General features: G+C 35.1%; 1 protein-coding gene across 1 annotated transcript in view; it reads right to left on the bottom strand.

Annotated features, from left to right (window-relative positions):
* The window catches only part of SNTG2 (syntrophin gamma 2), a 157,811-nt gene that overhangs the window by 129,579 nt on the left and 13,264 nt on the right, over window positions 1-14,968 (bottom strand). The window contains exons 3-4 of the mRNA XM_030491170.1: window positions 3,112-3,168; window positions 2,959-3,016 (exon numbers count right to left, since the gene is read on the bottom strand). Of these exons, the coding sequence (XP_030347030.1) occupies window positions 2,959-3,016; window positions 3,112-3,168 (115 nt within the window). The remainder of the gene's footprint in view (window positions 1-2,958; window positions 3,017-3,111; window positions 3,169-14,968) is intronic.

The following is a 14,968-nucleotide window of genomic DNA, read 5'->3' as shown; positions in this document are numbered from 1 at the left end:
AGAAGCTCTTAGCAAATCACCAACTCTTGTACAGTGTTTGTAAAAATATTGTACAATAGAGCACAATGTACTCTATCTTAATCCAGTTTCAAAGTAAAATACAGGAAACGCAATACTGTATTAAATTATATTTAAAAACCCCAAACCCTAAAGAAAGCATGAATCAGTTTTAGAAAGTGTTACTGAAATGCTCCAACATCAATACTATCTTTTCATCATCTGGGAGATTACAAATCGTGTTGCTAATATGCTGCATTAACTGGATGATTTCATACATGGGTAAGAGAAAAAAAATCCTTGTTTTGGAAGTGAAGTAATAACCAATAGGATTAAAATTATTCTGTAGCTAATTTTATGACATTACTTCTGATTTTGTAAATGTGTTTGTATTTACTTGTTCTCATTCTGTCTGGCACAGTCCCTCAGAAACTAACTTTACCAAAAGCTTTGGTGGTATGAAAAAAATGTAACCTTTTTTAGAATGGAAGACAGAATCCACAGAAAATACGTAAAAGGCCTAAACTCAGTGATGAGTCATTGGCACTAGCAAAACTTGCTCTTACTTAATACTGCTCAGGAAAAACTCAAGACATTCTTCCTGTGATTTGTAACACATTGCACATTAGTCTCCAGCACTGAATGATCACTTAATCTTGTCTTTCAGAAATGCAAAGTTATGCTCTTGAACTGAGTTTCTACATATGTTTCAGTGAACTCATTCAAGGAAAGTCTTATTGAATAGAGTGAACTAGGATAACTTAATTTGGAAGTTATAAACACAGCGATCACAGCCAAGAGGTCTCTAAGCCAGTTAAAACTCTAAGAGTAGTATTACCGCTGTGCTACAGAAGTGCTTATGTTGAATAACAAAATAAAATCCAATTGAAATATTAATCCTGTCCCAACAACTGAAGTGCAAATGCCTTCAGCTGCTGCTTAAGGTCAATACCAACAAAATCACTTCTCCTATATTTGAAAAATTCAAAGAACAAAAAGTTAGCTGACTACATTATTTAGGATAGCACAAAGGTTATGCAGATATAAAAAAGAAGCAACTCCTTTTTGTACTTCTAGCTTTAGAACTATAAAATAGTACTGTATCCTAACAAAGTAAGGGTGCCAACGTTATCTTGCAGAGTTTTTATATAACAGGCACTACATTTCACAAAATTATCATGAGTTATCAGACTTTTAGGAAATCAGTACTTTAGTCAGTAAGGAGACTTCTAAAATCCCTCACAGTAAAATTGCTGACAAGAAATCACTTCTTATCAGGTAACTGATGTATTTTCAAATGTTATTGCATGATACAACTTCTACTTTTTAAAATTCAGTGTATTTGCTTGAAGCAGCAACTAATTTTACTGCTTAACTCAAAGCCACCATTGAAGCTAGCCAATCAGTTTCACTGTTATAAGTACCTTGTATAGTGAAAGTCCAATGAAATCACCATTGAAAATTGGTGATTTATTCACACTAGGAAAACACAGAATTTCAGTCCAAAATTTGGTTTGAGACAAATTTGCATGAGTCTCATCTCTCCCTCATGCTTAACATCTCCTCTCATTATATACAACATAAATATTTTCCCAGATGTATAAAACATTTATAGAAGTGGGGAGAAAGAACGCATATATTTTTAAAACACTTATTTTCCCTTAAACAATATTACCAGATTGCTTGTTCTAACATTAAAGCACTAGAATCTTAAAACAGAAATAGTCCCTCAAGTTCATCTGTGAGATAAATATGAACATACTCTCTTCATTACTATTATTTACTAATTAAATATGATAATATTGAAGTAATTACATTTCAAGCAAAATAAGGACCCCCTGAAGAAAATGCAGAGAAGAAAACCAAGCACAGTCTGTGAGCTAGTAAAGCATGAGGCTGAATGTTGTGCCAAGCAAACGTGCTTAATCTCCACTGCAGCAAATCAGGAAGAGAGGCTGATGAGTTCAGAAGATTGTGTCAGTGGCTCTAAATTGTTTAAGGAGCAGGACCTGAACTGAGGGTCACAAAGCAGTGCTCTGTCTTTTCTTGCAGGAAAGGTTACATGAAATGGGTAGATTTATTCTACAGAAGAGAGGAAACACACAGAAGCTTATAATAGATACACACCAAATCTTCAAATATGTAAAAGAATGCCTCAGCAAAGAAAATAACAAACTAATCCCCACGTCCACATCTAACAGAGAAAAAAGTATGACTTTGTAAGCTAAGACCCTTAGTTCACATTGCAAGGCACTGCCCACCCATGTGAAACTTACTGAAGGGCCCCTTTGTTTTCCAGGGCAGCGCTCCAACTTGCCAAAATCAGTCCAAGGTCTGACACAGTCCCTGAAAGGTTCCTCTTGCTAGATAAATGTTAATGTAATACTTAACTGGGATAGACTACATGGGTTTAGATCTTGTGATATCATAACCATAATAAGCATTACAAATCACTCTCTGCTTGCAACTAGGCACAGTTAGTCATAGCACATAGCAGTGAATTACTGTGTGGGGAAAAAAAAGTCTGATTTGCATTTTTTTTATCTATCTGCTCTGTTATTAAAATTAAGCATATCAGTAGATTTCCTATGTCACAATTTTGTTTCTAAAAGTAACTTTAAATACTTTGTTTACAACACAACTGTCTTACTGCAGTAAAAAATATGTTTTCAGAAACCATTACTTACCAGTAAAATTGGAAGTATAGATCCTAAAGACTTGAAAAGATAATTGATTTTGAATTCAACACAAAGGCACGTGGACCTTTTGAACATTATTGAATAGCTTAAAGATAGCGTGAGGCTGAAAGAGTGAGCCACACGTGTTTTAATTCTCAGTTTTAAGAGAATTTAATTTTTCAAAACAATCCATATATACTACTACTGTAGTATATGTAAGTATGTAAGTAAAGTATGTAAGCAAGTATGTACTATGTAAGTAAATAACATAAATATAAGTTACCTGCTTGGTCTTTAAATATTTTTGATATGACGACAGGCACTTTGTGCTCAGCACCACCCTGTAAAAGACGCGTATTAACCATGAGATCTCAATTGACTGAAGTGAACTAGTTGTACTGAAAAATTAAAAGAAGAAATGAGAAGGGATCCATACCTTTATGCTTAAGCCCAAGCCATGAACTGGTTGTCTATGAAGTGTAACAGTTCTGTGCTTTAAAAAATTGTAGAAAAAATAAATTTAGGTGAAAACACAATATCCGAATAAGCACAGAAAATGGTTTTAAACTTTTTTTTTACTTCCAAAAAAATTCATTCTCAGAGGTAGCTTAGAATCTAAGGGATCCAGTTCTGAAGTATCATTCAACACCGATTTACAGGCACTTATTTAATTCCTTACCATAGAGAGCAGAACTTGTGTGTGAATTCTGCATGCAGACTTTTAGTATTTTTTTTTATCGCTTAAGTGATATTCTTCCTAAACAGAAGCTTTTTACATGCTTTTGCTTTGAGAAGAGCATTTTCATAGCTATCATGTATGCCCGAGATTTAGTCTCATTTTTCAATCACAAATACTGTTTTCTAATCCTTATATTCAGACCTTTACCATTTTTTGCAGCATACGCCAAGACTTTTAGTGAAAGTCTGCTTCAAATGGTTATTTTCTTGTGTTTTATATTTAAGTGCATAAAGATTAACATTTATTAAACATTTACCAATATTTTTCTACAGCAACCTATCATACGTTTACCAGTATGCTGAATTTGATATTTCATTAGTGTGTAACTCTTCATGCCTGACAACATAATAATCGCACTTCATCAGCTGACAATAATTACAGAGTTGAGCGGAATTTTTTTTGCAACATGCTGAACAGCACTGCAGAGAATGACATCTTTACAGTACTTCCTGAACATATAGAAGGGTAGATTTAGATCAGATATTAGGAAAAGGTTAATTCCTGTGAGGCTGGTGAGAATGGCACAGGTTGCCCAGAGAAGCTGTGGCTGCCCCATTCCTGTAAGTGTTCAAGGCCAGGTTGGATGAGGCTTTGAGCAACCTGATCTAGTGGGAGGTGTCTCTGCCTGTAAAAGGGGGGTTGGAACTAGATGATCTTTAACATCCCCTTCCTACCCGAACCATTCTGTGATTCTATTATTATTTATTTTTTCCTTTCCAGTATATAAGAAAATATATGTGGGATTATTCCTATATGTATATTTGCTGTTGGGTATTTTACAATTTCACTAATTCAGCTAAATATAAATTTTTATTTCAGTAGTCAAGCCCATAAATTTCAGATTATATAGTTCAGTTTTACTGAAATCTGTGCTAATTCAGATTGTTTCAAAGGTTTTCCTCATTTTGAACTGCATCAAAACTTTTGATCTAAATTATCATATGCACTGACAAAGCTCTGATCCAAACTCAATTAGAATATGACTCTACCTTTAAATTCAGTGACTCATTCCCTAGAGTCATTTTCTATGACATAAATCCCATCTGCTTATTTAATTTATGTTTCTCTTCACCTATACTTATACCTTGTAAACAAATTATCCCAATATATCCCATCACATAGGGATGATGGAATAAATATTTTGATGGCTTAGATTGCTTTAGCATTATCAAACAAGAAATACAAAACCACTACATGGATAGCTTTAGCCATTTTATGAAAGACAAGCTAGGTATTATTTATTAGCATCTTACATATTCAACTACCACTAACATGTATTTTCATATGGTTGATAGGTACATTTCAAAGTATAAAACTGATGATATAATTGAGTTTGTAGCCCTATGAAGCAATTTAATTAGATAACATTGTAATAATCATTTTTATATTTTCATAGTTCACAGCATTGCTTATTTCAGAGCTTCAAATATTCCTATGAAAGACACTTTGAAATAAGGTATTTATCATGTACCGCAACAATTCCTATGTAACAGATTTTTTTAATAAGAGCTACATTTGAAAAATGCAAAAACTTCCTTCTTTTATAGATATGTAAAAGTAAAATGCCAAAAGCTGAGTATCATCAAGTGTCATAACCAAGATCATTTACACAAGCTGATTTCAATCCTATCATTCTATATATCAATTGCCATGACTATGACTAGTGGTCATACAAGACCAAACATCACACTTCATTTTCTACAGATAGATAGATAGATTTTTTTTTGTTATTGATTTTGAATTTTAAAAAGTCGAACAGTGTACAATTCCAGGAGATTAGAAGAAAACTAACACTGGGTCAATGTTGCAAACATATAAATAGAGCCATGGATCTTCATTATATTACAATGCTTTAAGGTCAGATGATCATAAATCTGGCAGTGAACTATGCATTCCATTATGGATTAATGGCAAAACCAATTCATAAGGATTTATAGAGGAATAATTTTAAAGAGGAAAAGTTTTATGGAAAAAACCTTTTCAAATTACATGAATACTTGCTATGAAATCTAAAATCTTGATGACAGAGTACCAGCCTTGTAATAACCCTGCCAAGGCAATGATCTGACACCCTACAAAAACTTGATCAAAAATGTAAAACAATTCAAAATAATATGGTGTATTTAAAGCACATGTAAATTGGCTAACTAAAAAAAAAATAAAATAAAATGTAATTGAGATAAAGCAAATATTTAGCTTCTTGTCAGATAATGGCAGTACGTAGATTACTTAAAAAAAAATAAAAATCAGTGATCTGAAAAAAACCTCATGTACATTAATTGCAATAATGTTTTTAAGGGACAACACTCATGATAAAGGTGATGATGAACAGGACAGGTTCCAAGCATACAGGACTTCAATGTCATTTAAAGTCATCCTTGTAATAAAGAAAACAGGTGAAACAAATAGAGAAAAGCACTCTATCTGCAGAATTTGGTCTTCAAAAAAACTAAACATGAGTCATGAATAGTACAAGAAAAACCTACGTTCCTGCACAAAGCCATAGCCAAAATCACTAGTATAATCCTACATCATCAGGAGACTGCTAAGAAGGAGCAGAAAGACTATAAATTATTTCTGCATCTGGCAGTGGTCCCCACTTTAAATAATAGAGCTAGTTCTGATATACGATAATTTTGAAAATGATGCAAAGAAATTGGAGAGGTAGCAGGCAAGAGCCACAGGAATGCCAAATACCTTGAGAGATTTGTGTAGTAGTGAAACAGATTCCAGGAGTTAAATATATTTACCTTTTTCAAAACACTTTTCAGGGATGGTCAAGCATAGTTTTAAAGCATCTTCCTTGGCAGAAGACAACCAAATCTTACAGACAGATACAGTGAAAATTTCAATGACTTGAAGTGGAAAACAGACACATTCAGACAAGATTTTAAAGTTTTGCAGTATGACACACCATAACTAGATTTTTTAAGAAACTTTTTTCTAGTAGTAACATGGCTTTGAGACCTTACAGTATACAGCTATCTTTTTTTTCATCCTTACTTACAGCACAATCTGTCATATTATTTCATGAACACAACTTTAATTTAGTTCTAAACATGCTTAGGGCTTGTTTTATACTACTAAGCAGTACAATATTTAGGTACATCCACATAAATTAAACTAGTTTCCCAGCCTGCCACAAATATCCTCATTCTACAGAGCAAGAATGGAGGCACACAGAGACCCAGGGACAATTATTCTGTTCTAGTGATGTGAAATGCCTTAATGCTTTTTCTAAGTATTTGTATGAACTTTATGTGTTCAAAGTATCTTGTTGACCAACTTCAGCCTTAGCTTTGAATGTTCAGCATTTTAACACATGATAATTTCAGATTAGAAGAGATGCACCTAATGCCTCATCAACGGTGTTAATTTGGTATAATTCTAACTTTCTAATATTTGACTTTGCAACTTCATTTTAAAGGAGGAAATTAAAATTACTTTTTTTTTAGTAAAACCCACAAATTCACATGGCTCACTATACTCCTTCATTTGGACTCTTAAATTCATAATATAGATGCTAAAAAAAAAAAAAAAAAGGTAATTTAGAGAAGAAAATCTGTAGGTAATTTAGAGGTTTAGAGGAGATTCAACATTAGATACCTGTTGAATTAAGTTTCAGGTTTTATAGAGAAACATGGTAAATAGTAATTATTCTTTTTTATTTGATGTCTGCGCTCTGTTCCCTCTAACTTATCCTGTTGTCCTATTCTCTTTTCATGACCTTTATTTAATATTGTTCTTCCTGATCTCGTAACTCAAAATTCAGGAAGATATTTTTCACTTCTTCAAAACAAAGAACAGACTGCCTTACAATTCCTGTCCCACAAGCCATGCCTATGCTAAAATAAAGCAGGCTGGAGGATTTTCTCCAGCAAATCAACACAGTAAAACTCCCATTCATGCTACCAAATCTTCTTTCCTTGAAAACATTATGACTAATAATGCCTGACTGGAACACTATATGACACATGCCATCTCCTGATTTGGTCTGAGGCATTGTTTAAGAGAGTTGCAACTGACATTGGCCAAAACCCAGACACAGAGTACACCAACACCCATTATAGACAATTTGGCACAAGTCAAAATGCAGCCAGAGAGTGCTCTCACATAGGCAACTGTGGTCCAATGTTGAACATGTGCTACAGCATATGTTTTATTTTCTAGAAGAGATGAACTGACATAGACCTGTGTATGGTAGATCTTGCAATACATAAACGGAAAGGGAAAGGACACTGATATACATTAACTACAAACACAGATGTAAATTAAAGATTTCTAATTATCCCTACAAGTACTGGTGGCATTGGCAGTCATGTACAATAAAAGCATACATGTAAAATAATATACATCTTAGCATTAGAATTTATTTAAATTCTGATAGAAAAGCACACAACATTCTGACAGCTGTTCCATAGTGAGACAAAGTCCAAAGAACATTAAAAAAAAAATAAATCTCTTAATATACTCTAAATGATGATGCTTCTATAGTTGGCCCTACAGATACAATTCTAATAGCATCACACTAATAAATCATTCTATAAACTATGTAATAAATATACTAATACTGGTACAAACAAAGGTTAGACAAACTCAGGTTTCATGAAAGCAAATCCAACTGACAACACTATCTGTCAAAGCAGAATTTTCTGGTCGTACACTTGAGCACTTACTGGTGATGTAATTCCTGAATGTGGACTACTTTACTGGTAATGCTGTCTGCCTGTCTCTGCTTTTTCCTTTAAGCTATCAGCTGTGCAAAGTTGGAAGGGCAAGGCTAACTGACAACATGCTATCAAGAATCGCTTGCATTAGAACCTAATCTTCTCTACAAATGTGGATTAAATACCCAACCGACAGGTTTCAGCATGGTTAAGATGACCTCTGTGAGAACAGAACTGTGTGCACATACAGTATGTTTCAAGTGCAGTATAAAATAGAAAGTGTTTTTAATTTATAGAGGTGAGAGAATAAAGTTTCCATCAAATATTTGATTCCAGACATGTACACTGAAATTAACCTGAAATTAAAGTGATCTATAGGGAACAGGAATCTGTAATAATGCCAGCGCCCAGCCACAGGCATGAAGCAAGGAGGCAAAAGCAATGACAGCAGCAGATGTCTGGCTGTCCAGAGAACGTGTTAGTGGAGAAGTAATCCCATTAGTAGTTCTCATAACAGACCATGTCAGTGTACTTTCTTGAAAAGTGAATGCCCTCCTTAAAGTGGAGATCCCAGACAGTTGTAATGGTGGTAGATGACCACCAAGCAAATAGACAGATACATTTATGACTCAAGGGAGAAGACTCCAAAATGGTTGACTGAACATGTACAAGGTGGCGCATCCAACAGGAACCCTGCTTAGCCCAAGAAACACTAGGCAGGTTTGGTCTGCATTGGTACCAAAAATGTAGGCAAACACAGGAACTAAGTCCTATATACAAAAATTAGGTAAGAAGAAAGGAAGTGAGAGACCTTGACTTCTAGAGTAAGGTTCTCCAAAACTCTTCCAATAGTCCCTGGAGGGCTGAGGAGACAGGCAAGATCTTAATGCATCCCTAGAGAGAAGGCTTAAGGAAGATGGATTCAGGTTCATCAGAAACTGAAGCCATTTTTGAAACAAACACAGACTGTGAAGGAGGCACAGACTCATCTGAACTGTAAAGGAACCAAAGCTGCTGGTACTTAAAATTCAGTAAAGCCAAACCTAAAGTTTTAAACTGTAGTGTTGGAAACATTGACAGGTACAGAAGACCGTATAATTATGGATGATGCTTCTATTATGGATATAATCAGAGATATTCTGTATCTTGAAGTACAGGTTGGGAAGGGAAAAATACAAACAGGAAATATAAACCAGACTTCCAGGAACAAAACCAAAATTGTACTAAATCTGAAATAAATAAAGGTGTACACACTCTGGAGATGTAGAAAAATCTCTAATTATGGGATGTATATAAGTATATAAGAAGGGTAAAATAGGCTACATAAGCAGCAGAGTAAATGCTTTGTACTACAAAGGACTTAAGACTCAAATAAAACTAATAAGGCAACTACCTCAACAAGTAAAACAACAGAATCCAGGCTAAAGACAAGCAGGAGTCTTTACTAGTGACCACTCAACAAGGATGATAACAATGACTGAGATATGCAAAAAAGCAGCAGGAGTGAGAAACGTAATGGTGGTAACAGACTTAACTTCTGGTAGATCAGAGAGAGATACACATAAGCAATATAATACAGTCAACAAACACCATGTCTCTATCAGTCACTGCTTCATGGAGCTCACAAGATAAGACTAAGTACTTGCCCTAGTCTTCAGTACAGCATGTAGGGATCTAGTTAAATTTTTTGCAGCTGAAAAGATACTGTGCAGTAGCAACTGCTACGTACTTCACATTCAACATTCAACTGCAAACCCAAGAAGGGAACTATGAAAAAATGAGGAAGCTTGTTGAAAGGAAAAATAAATAGGGCAGCTGAGAAAATTAAAATGTTATAGACAGTGTGAAAAGTAGTTAAGGGTACCACACAGGAAACACAGAGCCAATGAATGTTAGTTATTAAAAAGACTTAATAAAGAGGGAAAGAAAAACTGCATGGCTAAAGAGGAGGTTAAGAGAGGTTATTTATCACATGTAGAATGATGGACATTCTATTCATATGAAAACAAGAATGAGGAACATAACCAAATAAAATTGAAAAGCAAAATTAGGCAGCAACAGAAAAGAGAGTTCCAAAAACTGCCAAAAAGAATAAAAGTTTATAATACATCTGCAAATCTATCAGGAGCAGGAGGTCTGCCAAAGAAACTACAGGGTTGATTTATGATCAAGATATAAAAGGCATACTCAGTAAATAAGGCTACTGGAGGGAAGACAAATGAACACTTTTCATTAGCGTGAAAGAAACTAGAGATGTTCTTCCAACGTGCTTTGTAGCACAAAGGATGTATGGATCTGTCTGAATTTGAAACCACTTTAGAAGCAAATTGACTAAACAACAGTAGCAAATCACCAGGGTCAGACAGCATTCACCCTAGTCTTAAAGGAACGCATGGATGAAACAAAGCGGACACATTGGAGTGATACTTCTCAATAAACCCTTGATACATGAAGAGTACAACACTGAAACTAAAATCCCTTTTTTTTTTTTTTTTATAAAAGGTTCCAATTAAGGCTTAGAAGACTTAAGACCTGCACAAAACAAATTAGAACTGGGGGAGGAGAAGGGAGGGAATAAAATCTACAGACGGTGAGAGAAACTATAACAAAGGAGTTCCATTAGACCGAAAAAATCCCAAGTGATTCTTTGTGCAATTTATAGTAGATTCTGGAGTCTGGTGAGAAATAAAAAATCTGGATGTTGAAAGTCTGTATGTGTTCAAGTGCATACTGGATAACTGTAGCAAAAATATATCTGTTAAGAGCTAATACAAAACTGCATTTTGCACAGGAAAGCACTGAAAAACTTGGGGCAGGGAATGTGTTAAAAGCAGCATCACATATTCTTGCCCTTTTTGGCTCTTCTAGTGAAACACTAGCAGCTGCTGTTGGAAGAAGAGGGCTCAGTAGATTTTAGGTCTGACTCAGTTCTGAACTTCTTATACAATGACAAAATTTCAGAACTACAAAATTTGGACAGAAACCCACACTAGTTTTGCAAGCAACTATAAAAGAAAATTCTACTCCAGAACTTCTTGACAAAACTGTATTGCAATATTTGTGGGAAAAAAACCCCTATCTTTTTGTGACATTAATGATAATGTCATGCTCATATGCAGCTGAAGACCCAGTGTTTATGTCTCAGTCAAACATACAAACAACTTCACTTTTTAGTTGCCTGCAGGCTAGATACATTTTTCTTTTCAAACTAATTTATTTATGGTTTGAGGCTAAAGTGAGGCAGACATCTGTAACTGTCTTAAAAAACAAAAACAAATTAACAAAAAATACAGAGCTAAAGTTGACTGCATGATGGCTATATTATAGGCAAGGAAAACTCTTTAGAAAGTGCACTAATTTTCAACCTGAACAGGGAATTTGAAATTAATACTCTTTTTTTCTTTTTAACTAGCATTTTGTTTTGCTAATAATTTCTTTTAATAATATCTACAGTTTATTAAAACTCTTCATTTTGAAGGCTATGTGTATACTGTAATCATTCATTCCAGTTGTGCTGCAATGCGGAAGTAACTATGTACCCAGCACAGCATACCACATAGTAGACCTGTTTTGTTTTCTCTTTCTAGCAGATTAGAGGAAGAATACGTGCCCTGCATGAAACTTCAGGGTACATTTGAATAGACAGAATGTAATTATTAAAACTGTAATTGGCCAGGATACCAACGTGAAATATTCCTATCTTTCTAAGACCTTTTATTGTTTCAAGTTATCAAGGATTGTTTGTTTCTCAAAGCAATACTGGCTCTGTAATACCTACTGCTCTAAAAATTGGAGTAACAATTTGGCCATAACATTATCTAGCATATAAGTTCTAAGAAACAAATGCATTGACTAGTGTCGAATGTACCAGCAATGGAAAGAGAAGATATATTTACCTGCTGTTTGACAGGCAGTTTGATCTGCTTGCATGTCAAGCAGTTCTTTGAGCAACTAGGCTGGCCATCACATCTGAACTTAGTCTACAGTGGAAGGATATTTATTTTGGAAATGTGTTTTCACTTTGAACAAGAAACCACAAACCTCAGAAGGACATTTCTGTAATGCTCTAAGTATTAAAGGAAATTCATATTGTCCAATTGCACATCTGAGTAAAACTTCTGTCTTGTTCTGATGCATGAAAACACTGGAGCATATAGCTGTTGACTGAAAAAATTTCCATATGTTCAAAGACAAGCAAACTGCATTCAAAAAACCAGCCTACTCTCCCTGAAAGACTAAGATTTACAGACTCTGAGCTGCTAGCCATGTACGAACTCAATTTTTAGGGATGAAATTCACATAATTGCAACAGTGGAAGCATAGCATGTAAATTTGGGGTTAGAAGCAATATTTAGGCATGATTAACCTGCCTTTCTCACAGTCACTATCACCCTTGCGGAGTAACATTTACTCTGTAGGAGGACCAGAGCATGACCAGTGGGTCTGTAATCTCATCAAAGCATACAGACTATTCCTTAGGTAAAGCAAGTAGATAAACAGGAGATAAGAAACTGCACAAAGAAATCATTTATTGCTGCACTGTTCAGAGTACTTTTAAAATATATGCATATATACACTTTATTCTACACTGCTACAGTTGCATTTGTCGTTTATTGGAAAGAATAGTCTCAAACGGCTTCCTTATTTGTTCAACGTAAAATGTCAAATTTAGAACAGGTACTACATGGCAGGTTGACAACAGAAAATAAAAGCCAGTCTTGGGCAATGATGGCAATAAAAGCAGACCCTGCCACCCAGGCCCTTGGGAAACATGCAGGGGAAAGGAAGCAGCAAACCAAGAAAATATAATATGAAGAGTTAAAAGAGAAGCATGCAACCTGTCCTGCACAGACACAAGGGAAGAAACAGTCTGATACCAGTAGGGGTAAGAAAATAACGACAGGTACTTAACATACCAGCCATATCTAATCTTCATTTTCTTCAGCAACTCTTGAAGCTACCACAAGGAAGTTACGAGATAAAAAAAAATTGAAGAACCAGATCTTGTAAGAATGTGAGACACAGTAAAATATATCCTAAAATGCAGATATCCTGCTGTTTGTTCCATACCCAAAAACAACAAAAAAGGATGTGGTGCACAAGCATATGTGCAATCCTTCAGGAAGTTTTCTCTTCAAGATGAGTTCTCATGATGAGGATTTTCTCAGCTCACACCCTTCACCTCTCCAGCCCCAGAGCTTCCTCAGCAAATTGTTTTACATTTATTTAACATTCTGCCACTTACAGAGATTTCCACTTCTGCTCACATAACCCTCAATTCTCACTGATCAGCAGCAAATTTCCACCTACCCAGTGGCTGCAGCCCACCTACTGTCTGACTCTCTTTGTGGAAATATGGAATTTAAACTACAGTATGAGTTGTTCCTGCCCAAACTATTTCCAGATGCAATTTGGAAGAAACATCATACTGAGAGCAGAGAGTGCATGCAGCACTCTAACAAGAGATGCCACTGGATTATGATTAATCACCAAGTCTAATGATACAGGCATCTACATAATAAGGCTTATTATAAATAGCCTTATGCTGATATGTAAAGATATCATAGGACATAATCACACAGCTTGAGATTTTGCCAGATGAACTGTAGTGCCATCACCTATGACAGGAACAGAGATACTCCTCCTTCAAGTATGTGGCAGACCAGGGTCAAAGAATACTTAATTAGAAGCCAGAAAGCACTGAGTTTTGATTGCTTCCTTACTCACTAGTGTTAGTACTCATATGTTCCCAGCCTTTATTAAAAATTGTGAGTATACACAAATCTTCAGAAATCAGTGGAGCATGAGAAAGCGTAAACTTCACAGTTTGCAACTTTGATCAGACTGAATGTGTCATGTCTGTGCATTTCCACAAGTCCTTAATACTGCCCTCTCAGGAATTGTAGCCCACTTGATGTTTCCAAAAAGACAGAAAATGTTATTAGCTTTTTAAAAAATAATTTTAGACTACCGTACCAGTGATGGTAGAACAGGCACTGGGCAAACACTCGCATCACTAGTTATTTAGACAGAAATTTCCTTAAGTTAAAAAAAATTAAAGTTTAGACTTTAATGCAGATCCGTTCCCTAAGAGTTTGCTAAAATAACATTCTTCTCTGTCCTTATTAGTATCTGAGTTATAAAGAAAAAGCCACAGCAGTCTTATCAGGGATTTAAACAGTACTTTCAGGCACTGTTTCTATTTTTTGAATCAACAAAACAGCTAATCTTGCTATTTTTCTTCCCTATTCACCCACCTTGCTTCATTCTGATAAAGTCCAGCTAAGACACAGCTTGTGAAGCTGGACAATTGGGTACCCAGGATGCAAAGGCTTTTGTTACTCTAATTCTATTAGACTCTCATAAGCCCCTGAGGAGTCCTCTTCCAATCAAGATGCCAGGAGCTTGCATTAGAAAACTGTTTGCCTGACCACTGACCAAGTCAGAGACAATCCAGCTCTGTGAGTAGGACTGATTTTGATAAAAAGCCAGATGCATTTCTTTTAGTTTTCTTACTTTGCAAGTGGAATTAGCAGGGGAAAAAAAAAATACAGAAATATAATACAAAGTAAAAGAAAAAAATTGCTTGTGAAAAGAGGAGAGGCATAAAACTGTGGGCTGACAACAGGAGCAGGATGATAGCAATATACACGGAAGAAAATCAAGGAGTATTAAGGTGAGGCACTGTGTGTAAGAAATTAATTTTAGCATGCACAATTACAAAAAGTCAAAGGAAAATCATACAATAATGAAGCATACAGTATAAAATTAATTCCTCCCTGTTTTTCCTTTAACTGAAAATGGATCTCTCCCTGTCATACAATTAATTCCTTTTTGAGAGTAATGATAAATATGGGGGAAAAAAAAATACCTTCTTTAAAAAAACC

Source organism: Strigops habroptila, chromosome 6, assembly GCF_004027225.2.
Source record: "Strigops habroptila isolate Jane chromosome 6, bStrHab1.2.pri, whole genome shotgun sequence".
In the NCBI taxonomy this organism is placed as follows: Eukaryota; Metazoa; Chordata; class Aves; order Psittaciformes; family Psittacidae; genus Strigops; species Strigops habroptila.
Note: the sequence above shows the minus strand (reverse complement) of the source record. Positions and strands in the feature narration are given on the sequence as shown.